Source organism: Danio rerio, chromosome 16 (assembly GCF_052040795.2).
Source record: "Danio rerio strain M-AB ecotype USA chromosome 16, GRCz13ab, whole genome shotgun sequence".
NCBI lineage: Eukaryota > Metazoa > Chordata > Actinopteri > Cypriniformes > Danionidae > Danio > Danio rerio.
The window spans coordinates 12648656-12673520 of record NC_141036.1 but is presented as its reverse complement, the minus strand read 5'-3'; the positions used below and the strand labels follow the sequence as shown (position 1 = coordinate 12673520).

The following is a 24865-nucleotide window of genomic DNA, read 5'->3' as shown; positions in this document are numbered from 1 at the left end:
GTGCTGTCCGGGGGGAGGGCTCTGAGCTCGAGGAGACACCCCAACTCGAGTTATTCCCCTTATAAGGAAACAAAGAGGAGTTGGGATTCGAGCGAAGTATCTAGCCCGGCCCCAGAGCGCTCCCCAAAAAACGCTATTTGTTACAGGACAGCAGCCAGACAATGTGCAAGCCCCCCAAAATTTGCTGATCTTAAAAATTTGGAGGGATGCTGTTGAGTTATAAGGTGTGTGTTTCGGGAGGAAGCAGTTGCTGTGTTGATAGTGGTGCATGATGAATGTCTCTAGCAAGAGTGTCTGCTCCCACAGGAGACGGGCGTCTTCCGTGGGAGTGGTCTCTGCATTAGCAATGTTGTGTGTTAAAGTATGCATCCCCGTAATAGCTGTCACTGTGCTGACAGTGGTGTATGATGAGGTATGAGTCTCTCATAGGAGTGGTCACTGCGCTTGCAGTGCTGCGTAAGGTGTACGTCTCCCGTAGGAGCAGTCACTGCGCTTGCAGTGGTGCATAATTATAAGGTGTACGTCTCCCGTAGGAGCGGTCACTGCACTTGCAGTGGTGTATAGTTATGAGGTGTACGTCTCCCGTAGGAGCGGTCACTGCGCTTGCGGTGGTGCATAATTATAAGGTGTACGTCTCCCGTAGGAGCGGTCACTGTACTAACAGTGGTGCATAATAGTAAGGTGTGTGTCTCCTGTATGAGGTATGAGTGGTTACTGCCCTAGAGGCAGTGTGTAATAAGGTGTATGTCTCCTGTAGGAGCAGTCACTGCGCTTGCAGTGGTGCATAATTATAAGATGTGCGTCTCCCGTAGGAGCAGTCACTGCATTTGCAGAGGTGCATAATTATGAGGTGTACGTCTCCCGTAGGAGCGGTCACTGTACTAACAGTGGTGCATGATAATAAGGTGTGTGTCTCCTGTATGGGGTATGAGTGGTCACTGCCCTAGAGGCAGTGTGTAATAAGGTGTACATCTCCCGTAGGAGCAGTCACTGCGCTTGCAGTGGTGCATAATTATAAGGTGTACGTCTCCCGTAGGAGCCGTCACTGCACTTGCAGTGGTGCATAGTTATGAGGTGTACGTCTCCCGTAGGAGCAGTCACTGCGTTTGCAGTGGTGCATAATTATAAGGTGTACGTCTCCCGTAGGAGCGGTTACTGTACTAACAGTGGTGCATAACAGCAAGGTGTGTGTCTCCTGAATGAGGTATGAGTGGTCACTGCCCTAGAGGCAGTTTGTAATAAGGTGTACGTCTCCCGTAGGAGCAGTCACTGCGCATGCAGTGGTGCATAATTATAAGATGTGCGTCTCCCGTAAGAGCGGTCACTGCACTTGCAGTGGTGCATAAATATGAGGTGTACGTCTCCCGTAGGAGCGGTCACTGTACTAACAGTGGTGCATGATAATAAGGTGTGTGTCTCCTGTATGGGGTATGAGTGGTCGCTGCCCTAGCGGCAGTGTGTAATAAGGTGTACATCTCCCATAGGAGCAGTCACTGCATAATTATAAGGTGAGCGTCTCCCGTAGGAGCAGTCACTGCACTTGCACGTCTCCCATAGGAGCGGTCACTGCACTTGCGGTGATGCATAATTATAAGGTGTACGTCTCCCATAAGAGCGGTCACTGCATTAGCGGTGGTGCATAATAAGATATGCGTCTCCCGTAGGAGTGGTCACTGCACTAGCAGTAGTGTATAATCAAGTGTGTGTCTCCCGTGGGAGCGGTCACTGCACTTGCAGTGGTGCATAATAAAGTGTACGTCTCCAGTAGGAGCGGTTACTACACTTGTAGTGGTGCATAATAATAAGGTGGGCTTCCCCGGTGGGAGCGGTCGCTGGACTAGCAGGGATGCTTGATGAGGTGTACGTCTCTAGTGGGAGCTGTCACTGCACTTGCGGTGGCACATGATAAATAAGGTGTGCGTCTCCAGTGAGAGCGGTCACTGCGTTAGCAGTGGTGCATAATAATGATGTGTACGTCTACCATAGGAGCGGTCACTGCGCTTGCAGTGGAGCATAATAAGGCGTGTGTCTAGAGTGGAAGCAGCCACTGTGCTTGCGGTAGTACGTAATAGGGTGTGCATCCCCAATGAGATCGGTCGCTGTGCAGCGGCAACCTTATAATAGAACTCCTTGAAGGGGTTAATGACCAGGGTTAGGAAAGGTTTAGAGGTTGAAATGGTAAAAGAAGGGGGCAACGATAGCGCATTTCCACTGACTTTTAGGTTTAATTTCTGAGGAAAACTTAATTGATAGGATTAAAGGAACTTAAGGTAGTGCAAGGAGCATTGAGCAGTACCTGAAGTTTTGAATGGAGTTCCATGGTTTATACTGAGTGCAATTGCGACTTGAAATCGCAGTGAAAATAGATGGGGTAAGCTAGTAATGGGATTCTGGATGATTTCTGAGCTGAAGTTGCTTATCAGCTTGGTGTTATTATTACTCCAGAATTACTTATCAAATTTATTTAATTAAGCAATTTATTTTATAGACGCGTGTTGTCTATGTAAACGTTAATGACGTACTTAAGTTTATACATGTTAAGTACCTAGACGATGAATCTAAGGAATATAGTCTAAACGTGGCCCAAGATCACAGGTGGGAGGAAAAGAGAAGAGGGGCTGCCGGCGTTAGTGACGTCAGCGGAGGCAGCCTCACGCTGGCACTTACGTCGGGGTCTGACAGAAAAATCAGGGACTAGAGCCGTTTGCGGAGGCATGCTCACGCTACTGATGAACCTAGAATCACAGGTGGGAGGAAAAGAGAAGAGAGGCTGCCGGCGTAAGTGACGTCAGCGGAGGCAGCCTCACGCTGGCACTTACGTCGGGGTCTGACAGAAAATAGGGACTAGAGCCATTTGCGGAGGCATGCTCACGCTACTGATGACCCTAGAATCACAGGGGGGAGGGAAAGAGAAGAGGGACTACCGGCGTAAGTGACGTCAGCAGAGGCAGCCTCACGCTGGCACCTACGTCGGGGCCCGACAGAAAGTTGGGGATTAGAGCTGTTTGCGGAGGCGTGCTCACTCTACTGATGACCCTAGAATCACAGGTGGGAGGAAAAGAGAGGAGAGCTACCAGTGCTAGTGACATCAGCGGAGGCGGCCTCACGCTGGAACTTGCGTCGGGGCCTGAAGAAAGTTGGGGGCTAGAGCCGATTGCGGAGGCGTGCTCGCGCTACTGATGGCCCTAGGATCACAGGTGGAAGGAAAAGAGAAGAGAGAAGGGGGTGCCGGCGTTGGTGACATCAGCGGAGGCAGCCTCACGCTGGAACTTGCATCAGGGCCTGAACAAACCTGGTTAATCTGCAAGCGGCATGAAGGAAGACTCCGCTTGTTAAGTGGTGACCTATTGGTGACGCAAGTAATACTGTTTTCGGGTCCAAGCCGCCACTCATTTGAGTTGAGAAATTTCTTAGTTTATGATCACTTTAAATTCTCATCACACAATAAAGTTAATTTTATACAATAAAGTTAATTTTATACAAAATCAGTGTACACAAGCATTGCTTGCTGCATAACAATTACCAAAAAACAATAAGCAATTTATAAAAATTTATCACTTTCTGCTCGTCAGATATAAGGTGTGGACGTATGTATAGGGTATATGCTGAACTACTGCTTATCCCATGCTGATACACTTCCAGTGACCTGTTATTGTGAACTTTTTCCGTTTGTACAGTTCCTTATACAGCATCGATGTTGTAATGTCATTAAAATACATTCAGTTAAATTAACTTTAGCATTTATTTGGTTGCTCAAGCGTAAAATTAGACAGAAGCTGTTTACTCGCACGCGGTCGTCAGAATCGGCAGGCTAACGCATAAGCTCCATTAAACATACTGGGGTAAAATAAATGCTCATATTATAAAGATATGGCGATATCACTCAGCTAGTGGAAATCGCTCATTTTTAAAGAAAACAGACCTTAAACTCACTGGCTTGCATTGGCATTCAATTCGCCCGAAGTGCTTAGCCCAGGTTACTGGGAAATTAAGAGTCCTATTAGCATTCTTTGGCATATACCCCGTAGTGATAGTGATTCGAAAGTAATAAATTGCTTTGTAAACATTATAATTAACATTTCATGAGTCTCCCCATGCAGTAAGTTAAGAAATTATTTGTTTATGATCAATTTTAAACATATTACACGATAAGTTAGTTTTATACAGAGTCATGTTGTACACAACCATTTTTGGGCTTGCTGCATAACAAATACCAAACTTTTTAACAATTTATAAAATTAATCACTTGCATCATGTATGAGGCATAGACATATATATTGTGATCATGATTTTCGAAAGTAATAAATCGCTTTGTAAACGTTATAATTACCATTTCATGGGTCTCCCCATGCAGTTGAATAGAGCGCTTGGACCCGGAAGCCGCTTCGCGTGACGTCACACTCACGAGCGGACTGGCTTGTTTTTCCTAAATTTGGGGCGCCGAGAGCAGCGATTGCGGGCGCTACTAAGTGGAAATGTTCCGTGCGTGGGGGTGGATGAGCCCGTAGCGGAGACGTGCTCACGCTGTCATGGCGAATTGGCCGATGGTGGCGCTTCGCCTGTAGAGCGTTGGCCTGGCACTCGCTTGATCTGGGCCGGTGGTTTCCAACTGGGGAGCGGCTCAGGTTTGTTGCCGGTGTCTGAAAGAGCGGCGGCGTGGCGGGCCTAAGTTGAGACCGCGGACTCTGTTGATATGCTCTGCCGAGTGTTGATGCGCTGGACGTCGGCTTGGAGTTTGCAAGAGGAGCCGTGTCATCCTCATGGAAATTTTGCTGTTTGGACGAGGCTACAGCGATTGGATGTGCCAATGCTGAAGTCGTGAGATGCTGCAGGTAAGACAGCTTTGGTATATATAGGCGTTGCTCAGAAACTGATTTTTTTTTTTTTTTTTTTTTTTTTTTTTTTATTGACCTCAATAACAAACATACAAAATTCAACAATTTACACAAAAGAACACAATGACAATAACAGATCAGGATAAACAATATAAACTTTAAAAATTAAATAAAAAAAGAAACAAAAGGGGGAAAAAAAAAATAAATAAATAAAATTAAACATACATAACACAAATACACAAGAGGAAAGGAGGACTTATGTAACCGTGCTGTTTCCAAAATATTTATCATAAAGAACTAAAAATCTATCACTTTTCTTATTATTAACTAATCTAAGAGATTTAATAAAAACATCAATTTCTATTAAAAAATGTGAAAAAGAAGGCTGCGAACAGGAGAATTTTTGTTTATGGATAAAATATTTTCCATACAAAATAAAAAAGTCAATAATGTAATTCTCTGATACATCAGCCCCACCTCCATAATAACAAACGACATCCTGAAGATGAAAGGGTCTGGAAGAAGCAATGTGGTTACCTATATGGAGATATACGTTTTTCCAAAAGTTTTTTGTACTTTCACATTGAAAAAATATGTGAATCAGTGTTTCGTCTTCACTCTTACAAAATGTGCATAAACTGTCAATCTCCAAATACTTTGCCAAAGTACCGTTTACTGGGTATATTTTATGAAGAATTTTGAAATGAACCTCTTTTGTTTTATTGGAAATGCAGTACTTATGAGGTAATAGCCAGGCTTTTTTCCAGTCTGTTGTGTCAATGAAGGATGCCCAGTAAAATTTGCCTTTAGGAACATTATATTTTTTATTTTGAAAAATTTGTCGAATATATTTATTATTACATTTGTTGTCAAATAGACTAATTCCATTTAAAATCAGCTCTGGTTCTTTAATAACATTTTCATTAAACATTAAATGAGATTTTATAAGTTGAATTAGGCCTAACGGAATTGCTTTTTGCACAGAATTAAATTCTTTAAAAGGTAATGGAAAATTATTATTAGACATAAATTGTTCATAAGACAAAAAGTTGCCGGACTTATCAAAAATTGAGAGAATTCCAATTATATTTCGGTTAAACCATGTAGATAGAAAAATAGATTTATTTCTAATTCTAATATCAGAGTTGTTCCATAAAAAGCATTTATGTGGTGAGAAATTGTGGGAATAACACAATTTCCAGGAAAGAAGGACCTGCTGGTGAAATTTTGACAGTGCAATTGGCAATTTATTTGGTAGATAATTACATTTTAAAATAAAAGGAAGACCTCCAATTTTTGTGAAAATAGAGTTTGGAATAAAAAACCATATAGAGTTGGGGTCTTTTAAGCATCTTTTAATCCAATTTATTCTAAAAGTGTTTACTATGTCCTCAAAGTCAATCACTTCAAGTCCGCCCTCTTTTCTACTATTTGCTAGAACTGTTTTCTTAAGTTTATGGGATTTATTTTTCCAAATAAAGTTTAAAAATATTTTGTTAACTTCTTTAGCAGTAGGGATATTAACAGAGAGAGAAAGTGAGGGGTATACCAAACGAGACAAACCTTCTGCTTTAGTCAAAAGAACCCTCCCATAAAGGGAAAGGTCTCTTTGTAGCCAAAGATTAAAAATGCTATGAGTTTTTTTAAGTCTACCAGAAAAGTTAAGCTGTTGTCTAGTGGCAAAATTTTTTGTTAAATAAATACCCAGATACTTTACAGTCTCTTTTACCAAAATACCATTTAATGAGGAATCATTAGTTTCATGAATCATCATAATTTCACATTTGGACATATTCAATTTCAATCCAGAAGCACATGAAAATTCTTCAATTATACTTATAGCCTTGGACAACTGACATTTATCTTTTAAAAATAAGGCAGTGTCATCGGCTAACTGGGAGATTTTAATTTCTCTATCAAAAATAGATATACCTTCTAAGTTACGTTCATATATAATATTTAGCGATAGCAATTCTGTTACTAAAATAAATAAAAAGGGTGAGATAGGGCAACCCTGTCTCACCCCGCGGTTAATAGAAAATCTTTTAGAGGTGTTGAAGCTAATTAAAACAGAGCTACTAATATCACTATAAAGCATTTCAAAAGCATTGACAAAAAAGTCACCAAAACCAAATAACTTTAAGGTCTGCAAAAGGAATCCGTGTTCAAGTGTGTCAAATGCTTTATAAAAGTCAAGGAAAAGAATCATAGCTTTAGAATGTATGAAGTCAGCATAATCCAAAAGGTCCAAAGCAAGTCTTATATTATTACTGATATGTCTACCTTTAACAAATCCAGACTGTGTCTCAGCAACCAGCTGATTAATTTTCGTTTTTAATCTGTTAGCAAAAATTAAGGCTAAAATTTTGTAATCAACAGTGAGAAGCGTGATTGGACGCCAATTATCTATTAAATTGGTGTCCTTGTCTGGTTTGGGAATAAGGCAGATAACACCTTGTTTCATTGACGTTGTCATGTCCTTTAGATCAATGCATTCATCATACATAGAAAGCAATGGGTCTTTAATTAGTTCCCAAAAGTGCATATAAAACTCGACGGTTAATCCATCATTGCCCGGGGATTTGCCTTTCTTCATGGAATAAAGAGCTACTTGAATTTCCTCCAAGGTCAAATTGGAATCACAAAAGGTTTTGAACTCAGGATCAATAACTGGAACGTAAGTTTTAATTTTATTTACATAATGATCACTACAATGTTTGTCAAAAGCAGAAGTGTAAATGTTTTGGTAAAAATCTGTAACAAAGTTAGATATTAATTTAGGATCAGTGCATTTAACACCATTGATATTGAGAGAAGTCAAAGAATTTCTCTTACAGTTCCTTTTTTCCAATGCAAAAAAATAGCTAGAGTTCGCCTCTCCCTCCTCCAGCCATTTAGCCCTGGACCTAACAAATGCACCTCTCGCAATATCTAGATAAGCTTGATTAATTTGTAGATGCAATTCCTTTAATTCTATTTTCTCTTTTTCAGACAAGTCACCTGTTAGTAAAGTATTTATTCTATTAATCTGTTCTGTTATTTTCTTATGTTTTAAATTTTTCAGTTCTTTACTTCTTTTTATTGCTATCTGTCTGACTCTGTACTTAAAAAATTCCCATTTATTCTTGTACCCAATTAGCATTTTATCTAACAATATATTCTTAATTAACTCTTTTGTATTGTTATTGAAAACGTCATCTTTTAATAGACAGTTATTAAATTTCCAATAACCACGTAACTTTGGATTCTCCTTATAACAACCTAATTTCAATATTATTTGATTGTGATCAGTGAGGGGTGCAAATGAGTGATTTACATCTTTAACAAATTGTAAGGCTGATGAAGATAATAAAAAGAAATCAATTCTAGATTTTAAAGACAAATTACTATTTGACCAAGTAAAGTCTTGCGTGTCAGGGTGAAAAAAGCGCCAAGGATCTGTAAGAGAGAGAGATGAACATATTGATAAGATGTTATTAGAATTCACATGAAGAGCTTCATTGCTTCTAGGAGGAAATCTGTCCAATGTGTTATCCAAACATTCATTAAAATCACCGCCTAAAATTAGGAAAGAATCTGGGTATTTAATTTGCATTTCAATAATTTTTTGAGTAATATGAGAAAATAATGTTTTGTTAGCAGAAAAAGAATTATATCCATATAAATTACAAACAACAAATATAGAATTATCCTGCTTTAGTGCCATGATTATCCATCTACCTTCGTTAGATATTGCAGTCTCAAGAATCTGCCCCTTAAATTTATGCAAAAGGATTGAAACTCCAGCTGAGTGATTGGAGCCATGGCTAGAATAAATTAAATTTCCCCACTGATTCTTCCAGAATTTTACATCAGACTCACAAGAATGTGTTTCTTGGAGAAATATTAAATCAGATTCGCAGCTTTTACAAAATAAAAAAATTGCTTTCCTCTTTACCATATCTCGCATTCCTCTAACATTCAAAGACATAACAGAAAATGAATTAAATTTAAAATCCATAACGAATAAACAAAGAATAAATGTATAAACCAACGACTGAAGAAACTGTAGAAACCTTACCTCGAAGGGAGGAACAACAACCAACTAAGTCATAGAATAAACAAAATAACCTCTATGACAATTCTTTAGGACAAAAGAAAACATCTTTTTAAATATAACAAAATTAAAGATCTTTATATAACTCTTTATAAGGATATTCTAGACAGAGCCAAGAAAAATGTCAAAAAATGTATTTAAACCCAAATTTAAATATGGGTAAATTAACGTTTTTTTTTGTTTTTTTTTAATCTTGGCATACCAGTCACAGCAAGCATTTAACATAATTTAGGAATTAAATCCTTTGAAAAATCAAACTCTGGCTAAATATGAACCAGATAAATATCTGGCTAAATATCGTTTAACTCCGACCTGATCGCGGGAAAAAACGCAGAATTACCCGTGTTATTTGCCTACTTAACATCGGCATAGTCATATCTCTTCCCGTCAATTAAAGCAAAAGATCCGCGAAAGGAAGCCTTCTTTCCATCTTCTCTGGCCTTCTTGATCATTGGCCAAAGTTTCTCTCTTGCCACTCTGTCTTCTGGACACAATGCCTCTGTGAATCGCAGCTTGTTATCGCGCAGAAAAGTACATCCTCTAGCTGACTGCCACACAATGTCTCGGAAGCGTCGAAGAGCAAACAAAATAATTATGGATCTCCACGAACCATCTTTTCTCTGCGGGCCGAGACGATGGGCGATATCCACTGCATCATCCATTCTGTCACTGATACCAGGTACCACCTTGCTCAGGATATTGATCACAACACTACGAACATCCTCTCCCGGTTTCTCTTGTACCCCGTGTAGTTTCAGTGTCCACCTCCAACTGTACCGTTTGCACACTCCCACTTCTTCTTTTAAAGTTGCGTTCACCTGTTTTAGCTCGTGAATCTCCGTGTTCACAACCTGAAGGGCTTCCTTGTGAGTGGACACTTCGGCTACAAGCTGATGCACGGTCGAGGACAAGTTTTCAATCTGTTTTGCAGTAACGGCAGTTGTTTGGTCAATTGACGCAATCTTTTCGAACATCTTGTCATATTTACCAGCAAGATCTTGAATGGCGGCCAAAATTGCAGCGGATGTGTTGTCACTATCCATGCCTTCACGTTTTGACTTTTTTGAGCTGGGTTTTATTGGGGTGTCGGGCAACGGAGTTGCCAGGACATCGCTCATTTTGGGCCGAACGTTAAACCATTCGTTCGTTGACTTTTCCCCTGTCGCTAAGTCTTGTTCATCCTCCGAAAGTGCAGGCTTCAGGGTACATTCGCTTTGATCAGGATCCATCCTTGACTTAGATGACACGTGAGCAACTTGTGCTTGCTTGTTTTTTCTTCTGCCCATAAACTCAACTCGAAGTAACGTCTTAAATAACAGTCTTAAATATATGTTTATCCATAAGTATTAATTTGTGCGTTACTGGTTGTTTTATGCTCCAACCTCAAGTTTTCCTGACGAGACTTCAGCAACACCTCCTATCTCTCCGCCATCTTGGCCGGACTCCTGCTCAGAAACTGATTTGATGATGGGATAATTGTCAATGACGTATTCGATACTGAAACTTCTGCGCATGCTCCTCCCGAAATTTGTTTACAAACATCAAGAAGTGGTGTTTCTTGCAAAGGACTCAAATTAACAGCCAATCAGAAGTCACAGGGTCGTATCAGGGATATTATTCATAGTTAAAAATGCTGGCTTCCACGCAATACCTTCATCTTGTCTAAACGCAAATCTATTAAGTAAAAGGTGCTGTATGGAAGCTTTTGACTCTTCTAAAGCATATAAATACCATGATGTGTTTGCAGATATTTAAGAAACATCCTAAGTGGCTAACATTCTTGTTTATCTGAAAAACGATGCTGAAGTCAGTTATTCTGCTTTGAAAATGTCTGTTATGTAACATTTAGCCGATTATATTTCAGCTACCAGGGTTGCCTTAGTGGAAAAACTGCGTATTTGATTTATTCATACAGAAAGTGTAAGAACTCATTAAGCTGCATTCCTCCTCCTGACCTGAAGGAGGTGCTCCTGTCTCCTTGCACAACATGATCCAAGTTTCATGCTTCCTCCTGAACAGTGGATGGCACCACTTTCTCACCATCTGCTGTGTGCCACCACTCAAGCTTGATTTGCAACACCTGTGTCTTGCCCTATATAAGTGTGTGTGTTACAAGCTACTGTGTTCAGTCTTGAGCCAGTACCACCCGGTGTTCTCCAGATTGTCTAGAGAAAGCTAAGTCACATTCTACTGTTGTGTTTTTTGACCCTTGTGTCTAATTTGTTTTGCCTGTTTACTAGAAGCTCGGCTTCAGTTATTTCTGTTGTACTTTTGAATTCTATTTTTCTAGTAAAGATCATCTGTTTATTTTTTCTGAAACCAAAGCCTCAAGTTCCCTTATTTTTCTTCTGCTCTTGGGTTCATCTAGTGAGGAGTTAGCTCAACTGGGAAAAGCCCCAGCTTTATGTCCAGGAGACCCGGGTTCAATCCTCACCTAAACCAACATCTTACAGCAAGACTGAACCATGGAAGTGAACCCAGCAGGAGAAGCCTCACCACCTTCCAATGTTGATCGTATTCTGTCTGCTTTGTCTGATCAAGCAACCACCATCCAGAACCATGAGCAGATTCTTGGTGAGATCCTCCAGTTACTAAATCCTCAACGTTTAACTTCTCAAGGAAGCCAACCAGTAGCCATTCCTCCAACAGTTTTTGTTGCTTCATCTGAGCCCAAGTTACCAGCACCAGAGAGATTTGATGGAGACCCAGAGAGGTGTCGAGGGTTTGTCACACAGTGCACGCTGGCCTTTCAATTGCAACCCAGCAGCTTTCCCACAGAGAACAGTAAGGTAGCATATATCATCACTCTACTTACTGGCAAAGCCTTGAACTGGGCCACATCTTTATGGGACCAGAAATCTCCCCTTACCAGCAACAGTACCAGTTTTATTGCGGAGATGAAGAAGGTCTTTCAACATCCAGCCAGTAAAGGAGATGTGAGTTATCGCCTACTTCAACTCTCTCAGGGTGAGAGGAGTGTGGCAGAATTTTCTATCGAGTTCAGAACCCTGGCCTCAGAGAGTGGATGGGACCAGCGAGCACTAAAAGCCACTTTTCACCGTGCCTTGTCCTCTGAATTAAAGGATGAACTGGCCTTTAGAGATCCTGCACCAGATCTTGAGTCCCTTATTGATGTTGCCATCCGTGTTGACCATCGCCTAAGAGAACGACAACTGGAACGAGGTAGAGAGACCAGGTTATTTGACCCTGATGTACATTCTAGCACCATCACTCAGCCACTTCTGTCCAATGATCTTGATGAACCAATGCAATTGGGGAGAACTAGATTGACCCAGACCGAACGGGAACGGCGAATGAAAGACAGATGCTGCCTCTACTGTGGAAAGCCAGGCCATTTCCGCTCCACTTGCCCTGAACTGAAGGGAAAAGCCAGCTCTCGTCCAGGAAGAGGGGGTCCCGGGCGAGAGTAGATACTTCCCCCTGTGCCATCACTTCCGGAGTATCCGTTCAAGCCACTATCACCCAAGGTAACCAGCTTCACCATCTTAGTGCCTTCATTGACTCTGGAGCTGCTGGTAATTTTATGGATATCAATGTGGCCAGTGAGCTGGGTATTAGAACCATAATCCTCCAGAGACCCCTCACCATTACAGCCCTAGATGGCAGACCTCTTGGTTCAGGACAGGTTAGTCACTGCACTACATCCCTCCAGTTAAAAATAGGTGCACACCGAGAAGAGATACAGTTCTTTTTGATCCATTCACCAGAACACCCCTTAGTGCTTGGTTTCCCTTGGCTATTCCACCACAACCCTTTTATAGACTGGTCCAAGTGTGTGGTAAAGAGTTGGGGTACTAACTGCTGTGTTTCTGATTTTTCTTTTTGCCATCCTCTCGAGCCACTGGAGACATTTCTTGGACCTCAGCCCGATCCCTCCAGATCACCCTCAACCCACACTGTATCCATACCTACCACAGAAGTGCGGGTAATACCCAAGCTCAAGCCATTAACTTTCGAGTCTCCAGCCCCCTTGCCAGAGCCACCTAAGGTTCCTCCTCCATGTTTGTCTCGAGTTCCCCAAGAATACATGGATCTCAGTGAAGTCTTTAGTAAGTCTCAGGCTACTTCATTACCCCCGCATCGTCCATATGATTGTTCTATTGAACTTGTACCTGGAGCAAGTCCACCTCGAGGTAGATTGTACTCCCTCTCCATTCCTGAAAGAACTGCCATGGAGAAATACTTGAACGAGGCTCTAGACAGTGGATTCATTCGCCCTTCAACCTCACCTGCAGGAGCAGGCTTCTTTTTTGTTTCCAAGAAGGATGGGAGTCTTCGACCCTGTATTGATTATAGAGGTTTGAATCACATCACCATTAAGAATCGTTACCCATTACCCCTAATGAACACTGCTTTTGAGATACTGCAGGGCGCCACTATCTTTACAAAGTTGGACCTCAGAAATGCTTACCATCTGGTCAGGATCAAAGAAGGAGATGAGTGGAAGACCGCTTTTAACACCCCTACAGGCCACTATGAATATCAGGTAATGCCCTTTGGCCTTGTAAATGCCCCAGCCGTCTTCCAGGCATTCATTAATGATGTCCTCAGGGAGATGTTGAACAGATTTGTTTTCGTTTACTTGGATGACATACTTATTTTTTCAAGTAGCTATGAAGAGCATGTACAACATGTCCGGCAGGTTCTCTCCCAGTTGTTGAGACACAGACTGTTCGTTAAGCTGGAGAAGAGCGAATTCCATGTCTCCAAAGTGTCGTTTCTTGGGTTCATTGTATCCAAATGTAGCCTTCAGATGGATCCTGGCAAGATTAAGGCAGTACTGGATTGGCCACAACCATGTTCAGTTAAAGAGGTACAACGATTTTTGGGGTTTGCCAATTTTTATCGGAGATTTATTAGAGGCTTCAGCTCCATTGCAGAACCCCTCACTGCCCTCACCAAGAAGACTGCCAAGTCATTTGTGTGGACTGAGATGGCCAACAAGGCCTTCAACAGACTGAAGAGTCTCTTCACATCTGCCCCCATTTTAGCTCTTCCAGATCCAGAGCTTCCTTTTGTAGTGGAGGTTGATGCTTCTGACATAGGCATAGGAGCGGTCCTCTCTCAGAGAAGTAAGACTGATAACAAGCTTCACCCATGTGCTTATCTTTCTCACAGGCTTACACCTGCACAGAGGAACTATGACATTGGGAACCGTGAGCTTTTGGCAGTCAAGGTGGCATTAGAAGAATGGAGACACTGGTTGGAGGGGGCCAAACATCCATTTCTCATCTGGACCGACCACAAGAACCTCACCTACATTAGAGAGGCAAAGAGGTTAAACTCCAGGCAAGCTCGCTGGGCCCTTTTCTTTAATCGTTTTGATTTTACTCTCTCTTATCGTCCAGGCTCAAAGAACTCAAAGCCAGATGCACTGTCAAGACAGTTTGGTTCTCTAGACAGTGAGACCACACCAGAACTAATAATACCTACCTCGAGAGTGGTCGGCGCAATCCAGTGGGGAATTGAAGAGACGGTCAGGAGAGCACAGCCACAGACAGTGCCAGGTAATTGTCCTCCAGGGTGCCTCTTTGTACCTAATCATTTACGCTCTGAAGTGTTGCAGTGGGCTCATGCTTCCCTCCAATCGGGGCACCCTGGGACTACTAGAACCCACAAGCTCATCCAGAGGAAATTTTGGTGGCCAAGACTGCAGAAGGATGTCCGCAACTTTGTTGCTGCTTGCTCTGTTTGTGCACAAAACAAGGAACCAAGAACCCGACCTCAAGGCCTGCTGCACCCACTACCTATACCTAAACATCCATGGACACATATATCATTGGACTTCGTTACAGGCCTACCAGAGTCCAAAGGTAATACAGTCATTCTGGTGGTGGTAGACAGATTTTCTAAGGCATGTCATCTACTCCCTTTGCCCAAACTCCCAACAGCTAGTCAGACAGCAGAGCTTCTCATGCAGAATGTGTTTAGGATCCATGGCTTTCCGCAGGACATGGTCTCCGATCGGGGGCCACAGTTCACGTCCAGGTTCTGGAAGGCATTTGGCCGGCTCATTGGATCCTCCATTAGTCTCTCATCTGGCTTTCACCCCCAATCCAATGGTCAGACAGAGAGGGTAAACCAAGAGATTGAAAGGTCTTTGAGATGCTTGGTTTCAGACAATCAAACCACTTGGAGCTCCCGGTTGGTCTGGGCTGAGTTTGCACATAACACCCTTTACCACTCTTCCCTAGGAATGTCTCCTTTTGAGTGCCAGTATGGTTTCCCACCCCTTATGTTTCCAGGACAGGAACCAGAAGTCAGTGTCCCTGCTGCTACACAACTGGTCCGCCGATGCAGACTATCATGGCAGAGAGCTCGAGTAGCCTTACTTAAAGCTACCGAACAGCAGCGGAGACAGGCAAATAAGCGCCGAAGGCCAGGGCCCACACTTCGCCCAGGTCAGAGAGTGTGGCTTTCAACCAGGGATCTTCCTCTTCGGGTAGAGTCTCGCAAACTAGCCCCACGCTATATTGGTCCATTTAAGATCCTCCGAAAGATAAATCCTGTATCCTACCGGCTACTCCTGCCCAGGTCCATGAGGATTCACCCCACCTTTCATGTGTCCAAATTAAAACCTGTTGTATGTTCCTCTTTCTCCCCACCCAGCAAGCCCATACCAAGACCCCGGATCATTGAGGGTAGACCGGCTTACACAGTACGCAGGCTTCTGGATTCTCGACTGGTCCGTGGGAAGGTGCAGTACCTTGTCGACTGGGAGGGCTATGGCCCAGAGGAGCGATCATGGGTGCCAGCTAAGGATATACTGGACCCAGTGCTTATCACTGACTTCAATCGTGCCCAAAGAAGCTCCAGAGGAACGTCAGGAGCCGTTCTTAGAGGAGAGGCTCCTGTAAGAACTCATTAAGCTGCATTCCTCCTCCTGACCTGAAGGAGGTGCTCCTGTCTCCTTGCACAACATGATCCAAGTTTCATGCTTCCTCCTGAACAGTGGATGGCACCACTTTCTCACCATCTGCTGTGTGCCACCACTCAAGCTTGATTTGCAACACCTGTGTCTTGCCCTATATAAGTGTGTGTGTTACAAGCTACTGTGTTCAGTCTTGAGCCAGTACCACCCGGTGTTCTCCAGATTGTCTAGAGAAAGCTAAGTCACATTCTACTGTTGTGTTTTTTGACCCTTGTGTCTAATTTGTTTTGCCTGTTTACTAGAAGCTCGGCTTCAGTTATTTCTGTTGTACTTTTGAATTCTATTTTTCTAGTAAAGATCATCTGTTTATTTTTTCTGAAACCAAAGCCTCAAGTTCCCTTATTTTTCTTCTGCTCTTGGGTTCATCTAGTGAGGAGTTAGCTCAACTGGGAAAAGCCCCAGCTTTATGTCCAGGAGACCCGGGTTCAATCCTCACCTAAACCAACATCTTACAGAAAGGCTCTCAAAGCATTTGCTCGGACTGAAATGTGACCTCCGGTGGATGGTAGCAGACTCCTAAATGAGACGCAGATTCAGTTTTCTACATGAGGTTGTTTATTAGCAAGTAATATGAATATTACTAACATAAACGTTAGGTGAGAACTGAGCAGGTTACATTGCAAACCTGTGTCCTAACAACAGACAAAGTGACAATTTGCAGTGATAAACAATTTGGCTGAACGACACGACAGAAATTTAAATACAGCCATTCAGAAGCACAGAATATTCAGTCACTCACGAAATGGTAAGGTTTATAATCTAATTACAATAATGCGTATTAAACCTCTTAAACATTACATGTACAGGTAGATGCTGAATCACTGATATGTGTTGGCTTTGAGTCACAGTTCTGAAGTTCAATTTCAAACTGTTTATTTCGTTTTCCAGATCTGAGGTGAACTATCTGCTGCTGCTTTCAGTATATGGCAATAAATGTCATGTAAAATGGCATTCAAAAATGTATATCATACCATTTTAGGTTAATAAACATAATATAATTTTTAAAAAGTCAAGAGCTGTGTTGTTTCAGCTCATTTTAAATAAGTAATCTGAACAAGCAGCAACATTTTTTTTGAGTGGTGGACAGTGGTGTAAAGTAACTTATTACAAATACTCAAATTACTGTAATTAATTACTTTTTCTCAGGAACTGTAATTTATTGAGTAGTTTTAAAAATGTGTACATTTACTTTCACTTGAGTACATTATAAGTGCAGTATTTGTACTTTTACTCCACTACTTTCCTTCAACCTGCAGTCACTACTTTATTTTTTCTTGTCTATGGGAATTAGAAAAATCAGTCCTGTATATTCCGGTCCAATCAAATCACACATAGAAGGTAAATTGCCTCATAATGAACTACCTCAAGACATGGGCGATCTATAAATGCAGCAAACTGTTTGGAAGCATTAAAAGTGTCCAAGAAGACGTCCAAAATCTTTACACGCTTTGACCCGGAGACTGTTTAGATGCATGTCACTGATGAGAAGATGACAGATGTTTACTGTATGGGGACCGAAATGGCCTTAAACACCCAGCAAGCACAAGACATCAACATGATGTCAGATTGACTTTGTACCACAATGTCGTGGGGACGTTGCAATTTGTTTGGTATTTACTATGATCTTCTATGTAAAGCTGCTTTGACAATTTACATTGTAAAAGCGCTATACAAATAAAGGTGAATGAAATTGAAATGAAAATCGGGTTGATGGTGGAACTCAATGTCAGACCAACGTCAATGTCCAACCGAAAACCAACCAAATATCAACATCTAATGATGTCACAGCTTGAAGTTGTCATTTCATATCAGACGTTGGATTTTGGTTGCCATACCTGATGAATAAATATCAGTATTTAACGTCAATATGATGTTGGTTTAAGATGTTGGCTCGATGTTGGATTTTGGTCACTTTCTAACACAACCTAAAATCGACCAAATATCAACGTCGTTTAAAGTTGTTATAGACATCAAAATAATGTTGTCCTTAGACGCTGGCTAGACATTAAATTTTGGTCACTTGAGATCACAACCTAAATCTAACCTAATATTAACGGTTGTGTTGACGTTGTGTTCCTGCTGGGCAATAACTACATGCACTACAGAATGTTACGTTTACACACATCCACAAATTACATGTAAACGCATCAGCTTTTCACAGCGTAATACTCACTACTCACGAGTACTTTTAAAAGGGCTACTTTTTACTCATACTTTGAGTAAAATTTATAACAGGTACTTTTACTCTACTTACACTACATTTTGAGGCAAATAATGGTACTTTTACTTGAGTATGATTTTTCAGTACTCTTTCCACCACTGGTTGTGGATGACTAGTGGTTCACAACAATGTTACTTTAGTAAACCACTATTACGTTATTTTAGTCAAAACCATTTTTGTCAACTGCCATAAAATGTAATATTCACAATAAATGGCAAACTAAACTAAATGAAGCTAATAGGAGAGCAATCCATGCAAATGTCAACCTTGCCATGAAAAAAAATAAAGTTTTCACCAAAATAGCAAAGCCCTTTCTAGGTTTTTTTTGTGTGTGCTTGTATTTTACTGTACTCAAAAACGTCTTTGTCAATAAGTATGTTTACATGGACACCAACAGTCTGATTTTAAAATGATTAAGACAATACTCTGATTAAGAGTCTAACATGTAAACAGTGATACAGTTATAATCAAACTAAACTGAAATCAAATTAAGACATGTGGATTATGCCGATTTTAGTCACATTATTGCCGTGCAGTACAGACATGTAAATACCTTAATCAAACTATTACAGCCATGTAGGATTTTTGCCGCATTTTGCGACAGGATAGTCTACACACACACACACGCTGTTTGACACTATTCTCTGCATCTATCGAGTCAGCGAATGACCACAGACACCTACATCCAGAAATGCGAAGGGTTTTTTTCCCCTTCGGCGTACTGTATCAAATTCCACTGACACAACACTCTTCCAGCAGTTCATACTCACATCCAGTATCTCGTTTGTCACGGGGGGCATGCATGAAATGTTCCTGAATGAAATTGAAACTGCCAAACTGCAGTTAAAGTTGACCAAGTAAAAATGAAACACCCGAATTTACATGAAACTCCAGAGGAAAAGTGTGGATAACGTGGTGGCGCAATGATGTCAATCGATCTATGTGCTATAACATGTAAATCAGGATCATGAAAGGAACATTCAAAAAGCAACTCATGTAAACACTTTAATCATATCATTGTCTTATTCAGAATAAGGCAAAAAAATTGATTACTGATGTCCATGTAAACTTAGTCACTGTTTTTAAACAATTATTTTTGATTTACCAAAGTCAGTGGCAATTTCACATCTGTCACATCCATAACGGAGAGCTGTCACATCCATAACTGAGCTTTTCCTTATAAATGCAAAAATGTAAAATGAAATAAAATCAATAGTTTTTGTTCTATAATGAGCTAACTCTTATGCTTTTTTTTTCTTTGGGTTGTGCAGTTTAATTCACAGAATATCTGCTAAGTGTGTTGTGTACTGTAAACTTTTTTGGTCACATCCAACGCATTTTTATTTTCCTCATTTAAAATCTAGAAAATTGTTCACAGAATAATATTTTTCTGAACCCATCACTCTGCGGTTATTAGTTTTGGAAAATACAAACCATGTTTCAATATAATATTAACATATACTTTTTCTGTGAGTTTATCCTTTGAGATTTTTACTGTAAACATAACATCCATAATGTTGCAATTGCTCAACACTCACTAAAAAATGAACTGAAATAAAAGATAAAAATTTGTAAAAATATTAATCACTTTCAGATCTAAATGGTTTGGGACATTTTGATCTGTGGCTGTTTGGAGAAATAGCTTGAGATGACGCTTTTAAAGCCAAACACATCAGTCAAGCACATTATTATATATATAAAAAAAACATTTTGTACATAAAACATGTATTTTATCTTTGCTTCATCTGCCAAATATTTTAAAAATATTATCTTTTGTATGAAGATATTTCTAGCCATTTCTTCATAATCTTCACAATTCACTGTATTAACAAACCATTAACTAGCACTAGTTTAATAAACTACTAATTACCTGTATATGAACAATTACTTAAATAGAAGTTAGATTTAGCTTTTGGCTAGGATTATGGATGCAGATTAGGATCTTTATATTCAATTCAATTCATCTTTATTTCTGTCGCGCTTTGGGTCTAGCTGCAGTCTAGGCGCCGGAAGCTGGAGAAAAGCAGTTTGTCCATTGTAGAGTATTTAATTAGAAACTAGTAATTAAGAGTTAATAACTTAATAAAAGGAAGGTAATAAGCCAGTAGTTAAAAGCATGAATTGTGACCTAAACCAAAGTGGTACCGTCTTATTTTTGTGTTTTTTTGCTTCAGTGTCTGTTCAATTATTTTATTTTATGACTTAGAGGTTTGCAGAAGAGTTAATGTAAGCTGTGCAAACACTAAACTTTACTGGTCGACACTGCATGCTTTGCTAAAAATTACTAATACAGAAAATAAATATATTAAAACTAGGGATGTAACGGTATCAGAATTTCACGGTACGGTAATACCTCGGTATGAAGGTCACGGTACGGTATTTATTGAATCATTTACAGGAAAAAACATAACTTATGAAAATACTCCAAAAAAGTGCCAAAAGTGTCAATGACATACAAATTAGTCATCTATCTGTTAGCTTTGAAACAGGAACTTCAATTTTAATAACAAAAAATATTAAACCATGTAAAAAAATTAAGTTTCAATTTAGTAGTGTTGAAAACTCATCACATTCAACATTTAATCACTCACTCACTTAGATATAGAGATGGGTTTAAAGGAAAATTATCATATAAATATAATCTGGTAAAAGCTGGTATCTCTGGGTATTTACAATGTCCCCTGCAACAGAAAAACCCCCTCATATTTGGGACTGAGGTTTCTGGGACAAGAGAGATATGACTTGGCCCAGGTTGACAGCAGTGGGTAACATTGTGCATTGTCTTTCCCCCACTTGAGAGGACAAACCATGAGTGAGATAGAGGTCTCATGTCTGCATCAATCTAAACTGTGTGCTGTGTTTCTGCAGTCCCCATGACTGTTATTAGTCGTATTCCCCAACTTGCAGGCACGTGCACACACAGGGCTCAACCTGTGCAGTGCACATGCCCTTTTTAGTCTTGGATAGAAAGTTCCCTTCCAAAATGATCAAAAGTGCCCCCGCGACGCGACATACCCTCCGTCCCGCTTTACAGTACGCGCGCGACAACACAGCTGATCAGAACGCGCGCGACAACACAGCTGATCAGAACGCGCGCGACAACACAGCTGATAAGAACTCGCGCGACAACACCGCTATTCAGTACGCGCGCGACAACACAGCTGATAAGAACTCGCGCGACAACACCGCTATTCAGTACGCGCGCGGCGACAACACCCGCTTTAGGGTTTTCCAGCTCTTTTTCATCCCCGCTTCTAGCAGCACACTCCATTTCCGCATTACTGGATCTGTAGCGACAACAAACCGCAAGGAATATGGGCAAGCCTGGGCTGATGGGAATTGTAGTTTCCGGTACCTCCCGTTCGCTTCATTCGCTTGAGCAAATTTTCTCAGAAGACCTATAGTTTTACCGAGTCATGCGACTACGGTAATATCGGAAAAAATTTATATTGCGGTATGACGGTATTTACAATACCGTTACATCCCTAATTAAAACTCAATAAAAATGTGTTCACAAACAACAAAACCATCAATGAAGCTAAATAAAACCAAACCAAAAATAATAGAACAATTAAAAACAGTATCAAAATAAAAACTATGAACTATTAAAATTCCAAAGTATAGTAACCTTGGTTCACACAGCTTTATGTCTTATTTCGCAGTGTTATGAAACTAGAAACAATTCCTCATAAATCATGCTGTCAGAATAACAGCAATCAGGCCGAGCGCTTCCCTTCTAACAATGTTTTTGCTCTTTGTTTTCTTACTAATTATACATGTGGCTAAATAAATCAAGAGAGAACAGTAAGCCAGGCTGATTAAATTTGCACCCACTAATTGAGTGCGTCTGAGACAAATTGTATTCCGGTTCTCTTCGTAACAGTTTACATTTCATTTGCCAGCCATTACATCCAGTTGGATCGTTATATTCCCCTTCTGTATACTCGGCATCCAATTCCTGGTGTAATTGACACATTTCCAAAGGAGGAATCTGACACTTTCTGAACAGCTTGAGTGCATGGTGTGCCATGGTTGTCATGTTTTTCTTTTCTCTCCTCTCAACAGTGTGCCCTATCGGCTCCTATAAAGCCGTGGCCGGCTCGGTTTCATGCACAGAGTGCCCGGCTAACAGCAGGACCAGTTCAGAAGGGGCTAAAGTTTGCGAGTGTCGGAGTGGATATTACCGCGCACCAGCTGATGCCAACACCACCGCCTGCACAAGTAAGAGAGCAACCGGCTGTGTGTAAGAAGAGGAAACAGTTAACAGTAGAATAAACAACTAGAATACTATTAGAAGACTTCAAAACCCAAAGTGTACTTCAGTTTTAGGGGTTGATAAATTATTATTTTATACAAAATGTCCATTCATAATTATATGTATGCATATATGTACTTATATATGTGAATAAAGGCAATATCACACTCGTGGCAGTGCAATATGGCAGTCTATGGTCTTTGGTGGGACATGTGGCCTCTTGCCAATACACGCCTCCCACTAGTGCCGATATACAGCCATATCGCACTGCTACGAGTGTGAAATTGCATTCATACAACAGTTCAACAGCATAATCTTGTATTTAAAAAAGAAAATTAAACACGAAGCGTCACAAAAATCTTTTTGTATGAGGAACTACTTTCTTCCGCCATTTATTCACATCTGCAGCTGACACCAGAACAGCAGAAACCATTGCTACTTAACAAAATGTCACTTTAGAGCTAGTATTGGAATGATCTAAATGATCTAGCGTAATATCTACAGTGATGTGTGCTCACATTTTAAGATTATACAGCAGAACAGAATGAAATGCCATCCGTGTACAGAGATTTTCCAGTATTTTTCTGTTTGCGATCAGGATATTACAATAAATAACCCTAAAAAGGCCAAAGCAAATCAAACACTAGCCGATTGCTATGGTATAAATACAGCACAACAACATACAAAATAGAGCGATTGACTTAGAATGTCACTTACCTGTTTTATAATGATTTGATCTGCTGTAGTTTAAAATCCGAAAAGAAAATGCTGAGTTTTTCTGTCCTAAGGACTTACTATGCGGTCTCTGTCGCCATCCTGTGTCAGAACCATCTTTGCTCTGATCAGTATGACAGGCTGATCTCCCAAATTTAAAATATTTAAAATAGGCACTATGCTTATATCTGTATTTCTTTCCCATAGTGGAAGATTTCCACATAGCATTGAAGTTCCCCTCCTAATAGAGAATGCAACGGTTACTAAAATAACACTCGTTCCCCGAGGAAGGGAACGGAAATGCTACAGTATGTTCCTACGTCACAACAATTGCCCCTTAACTAATAGCCGTAAAAGGCTCTTTCAGCTCAAAAAGGATGCCTCAGCATGGCACGAGCATAATTTTTATTCAATATCTTATAAGAATTGATGTCAGCTGTGCATGCTGACACCACCAGCTCATTGGCATTTCATTGGCCCGTTTTTTACTCTCTCTCAGATGATTGGATTCTGATGAAATCCCCATAGTGAAGATTTCCACATAGCATTGAAGGACATAATAAGCAGCATGCACAATCTTTTTTAATGAGAAAACTCTACACACATGCTTTTCTGATCATGAAACGTTCCACAGTGTACGCAGAGTTTGCTTATCTGCTTTTGTACTGCTTAGTTTGTCCACAAGGTTGCAACACTGATCAGGCCCCCTTTTACAGTAAATAAAACAAAACATGAAGATAAAAGAAGAACAACAACTAACTTCTGACAAAAAAAGATGCTTTCATTGAAGAGTGTATATGCGAGGGGATTAAAATATACATCAAAAGCTCTTGTTTTTTAAATTACAGAGGCTTCAGTTATAACTTTGGATAGAAACTTTACAATAATGAAACATTCTAGTACAGGTTTTAAGTTCCTGTGGAGAATTTAAAGTTTTTATACCCTAACTTATACCCAATGATCATGCTTTGCTTGAATTATAGGAGTAACTTCTATTAAAATGTAAATCTGTGAAGTGTTTGCTAGTAATAAGCTTTTGCAAATTTGGCTATATGATGAGGTGACATTAAAGTGAATGAAAAAATACTCATCATTCACTCACAATCATGAGCATTTATTTCTGTTGGACACAAAAGAAAATATTTCAAAGAATGTTGGAAACTAGTAGCCACTGACATTCATAGTAGGAAAAAAACTATAGACATCAATATCTAGAAGTTTCCAACTATTTTATGAAATAAGTTATTTTGTGTTCAACAGAAACAAAGAAACTTGTCTGGAACAAATGGATGTTGATTAAATCATTGTGGTGGCGAACTATGCTTTTGATTTACTCACCCTTCAACAATTGATCAGTAAAAGAAAAGATAAAACTTTCAGTGCTTTAATAAAAAACGTTTAATAGACCACGAGTAATCATAAAAATAGGATTATTTCTGCAGCAATATATATCTTTAGTATGTAAGACACGTAGCCTTAATCAAAACTGTTTACTAACTGGAGCATTCAGTTGTAATACTCCAAAGTGCTTTCCGTCACTGACAGATAACAAATAATGCGTTTTACTTACTTTGGAAACATTCCAGTAAACACTGCTAATAGGGATTAGAAGGGAAAAGAGGAGACAATTAAACTACGTTTTAAAGCATCCCTGTGAAAACAAACCTGGACAAGAGACGTGAGGATGTGGAGAGAAAAACGAGATTTTTAGCACTATATTATAAATGAAATCAGAAGAACAGACACTGTGTGTGTGTGTGTGTGTGTGTCTGTGTGTGTGTGTGTGTGTGTG

At 40.3% G+C, this 24865-nt stretch overlaps 1 protein-coding gene and 1 long non-coding RNA gene across 6 annotated transcripts in view; one reads left to right on the top strand and one right to left on the bottom strand.

Moving 5' to 3' along the window:
• ephb6 (eph receptor B6) overlaps positions 1-24865 on the top strand; it is a 158348-nt gene that overhangs the window by 96366 nt on the left and 37117 nt on the right. For 3 of the 5 annotated variants that reach the window (XR_015511128.1, XM_087286753.1, XM_087286752.1), the window contains exon 6: positions 22170-22325. Coding sequence is in view for 2 of the 5 variants with exons in the window: in XM_087286753.1 (XP_087142879.1) it covers positions 22170-22325 (156 nt within the window). In the remaining 3 variants the exon portion in view is untranslated. Of the gene's footprint in view, positions 1-4387; positions 4833-22169; positions 22326-24865 lie in introns of those variants that run through there. The other 2 variants (XR_015511129.1, XM_087286754.1) reach the window with 1 other exon arrangement.
• Positions 16393-24843, bottom strand: LOC147840185 (uncharacterized). Its single transcript, XR_015511176.1, has 3 exons — positions 21601-24843; positions 18994-20415; positions 16393-18840 (listed from the first exon to the last, which is right to left on the bottom strand). It is a non-coding gene; the product is annotated as an uncharacterized LOC147840185 (long non-coding RNA).